Source organism: Rhinopithecus bieti, unplaced genomic scaffold (genome assembly GCF_001698545.2).
Source record: "Rhinopithecus bieti isolate Rb0 unplaced genomic scaffold, ASM169854v2 scaffold_10620, whole genome shotgun sequence".
Taxonomy (NCBI): Eukaryota; Metazoa; Chordata; class Mammalia; order Primates; family Cercopithecidae; genus Rhinopithecus; species Rhinopithecus bieti.
Window position 1 is genome coordinate 122,510 of NW_016806453.1, and position 1,152 is coordinate 123,661.

The 1,152-nt window shown below is 46.5% G+C and overlaps 1 protein-coding gene across 2 annotated transcripts in view; it reads left to right on the forward strand.

Moving 5' to 3' along the window:
- The window catches only part of LOC108532547 (keratin, type I cytoskeletal 18-like), a 2,732-nt gene extending 1,917 nt beyond the window's left edge, over positions 1–815 (forward strand). The window contains exon 2 of one of the 2 annotated variants that reach the window (XM_017876672.1): positions 174–815. In XM_017876672.1, the coding sequence (XP_017732161.1) occupies positions 174–742 (569 nt within the window). In that variant the 3' untranslated portion in view covers positions 743–815. Of the gene's footprint in view, positions 1–10 lie in introns of both variants that reach the window. The other variant, XM_017876673.1, reaches the window with a different exon arrangement.
- The last annotated feature ends 337 nt before the right edge of the window (positions 816–1,152 follow it).

The window sequence follows — 1,152 nt, forward strand, 5'->3', positions numbered from 1 at the left end:
GCTCCGCAAGGTCATTGATGACACCAATGTCACTCGACTGCAGCTGGAGACAGAGATCGAGGCTCTCAAGGAGGAGCTGCTCTTCATGAAGAAGAACCACGAAGAGGAAGTAAAAGGCCTACAAGCCCAGATTGCCAGCTCTGGGTTGACCGTGGAGGTAGATGCCCCCAAATCTCAGGACCTCGCCAAGATCATGGCAGACATCCGGGCCCAATATGACGAGCTGGCTCGGAAGAACCGAGAGGAGTTAGACAAGTACTGGTCTCAGCAGATTGAGGAGAGCACCACAGTGGTCACCACACAGTCCGCCGAGGTTGGAGCTGCTGAGACGACGCTCACAGAGCTGAGACGTACAGTCCAGTCCTTGGAGATCGACCTGGACTCCATGAGAAATCTGAAGGCCAGCTTGGAGAACAGCCTGAGGGAGGTGGAGGCCCGCTACGCCCTACAGATGGAGCAGCTCAATGGGATCCTGCTGCACCTGGAGTCAGAGCTGGCACAGACCCGGGCAGAGGGACAGCGACAGGCCCAGGAGTATGAGGCCCTGCTGAACATCAAGGTCAAGCTGGAAGCTGAGATTGCCACCTACCGCCGCCTGCTGGAAGATGGCGAGGAATTCAATCTTGGTGATGCCTTGGACAGCAGCAACTCCATGCAAACCATCCAAAAGACCACCACCCGCTGGATAGTGGATGGCAATGTGGTGTCTGAGACCAACGACACCAAAGTTCTGAGGCATTAAGCCAGCAAAAGCAGGGTACCCTTTGGGGAGCAGGAGGCCAATAAAAAGTTCAGAGTTCAAAAAAAAAAAAAAAGAAAACCTTAAGACTTTTTAAAAAAAAATTTATTAAGCCAAAATATCTCTGAAACATGGAGTAATACACATAAAGCATGTAGCTTAGTGAATGAATGACTTAAAAATGAATGTTAAGATACAAGACAACAAAGTCAATTACCACCTCTAATTATCAAAGTGATCCTAAAGCTATTATTCAAGATAGTTAAATTTTTTATCCTGGAATCAGCTTTGGAGACAATACTTTGGATAACTGCCATATAACTAGACCATGTTTTCGTTTTCTTTCAAAATAATTACCATAAAATTGGTTACAATTATACTCAAAAACATGAGAATCTAAATCAAAATACAAT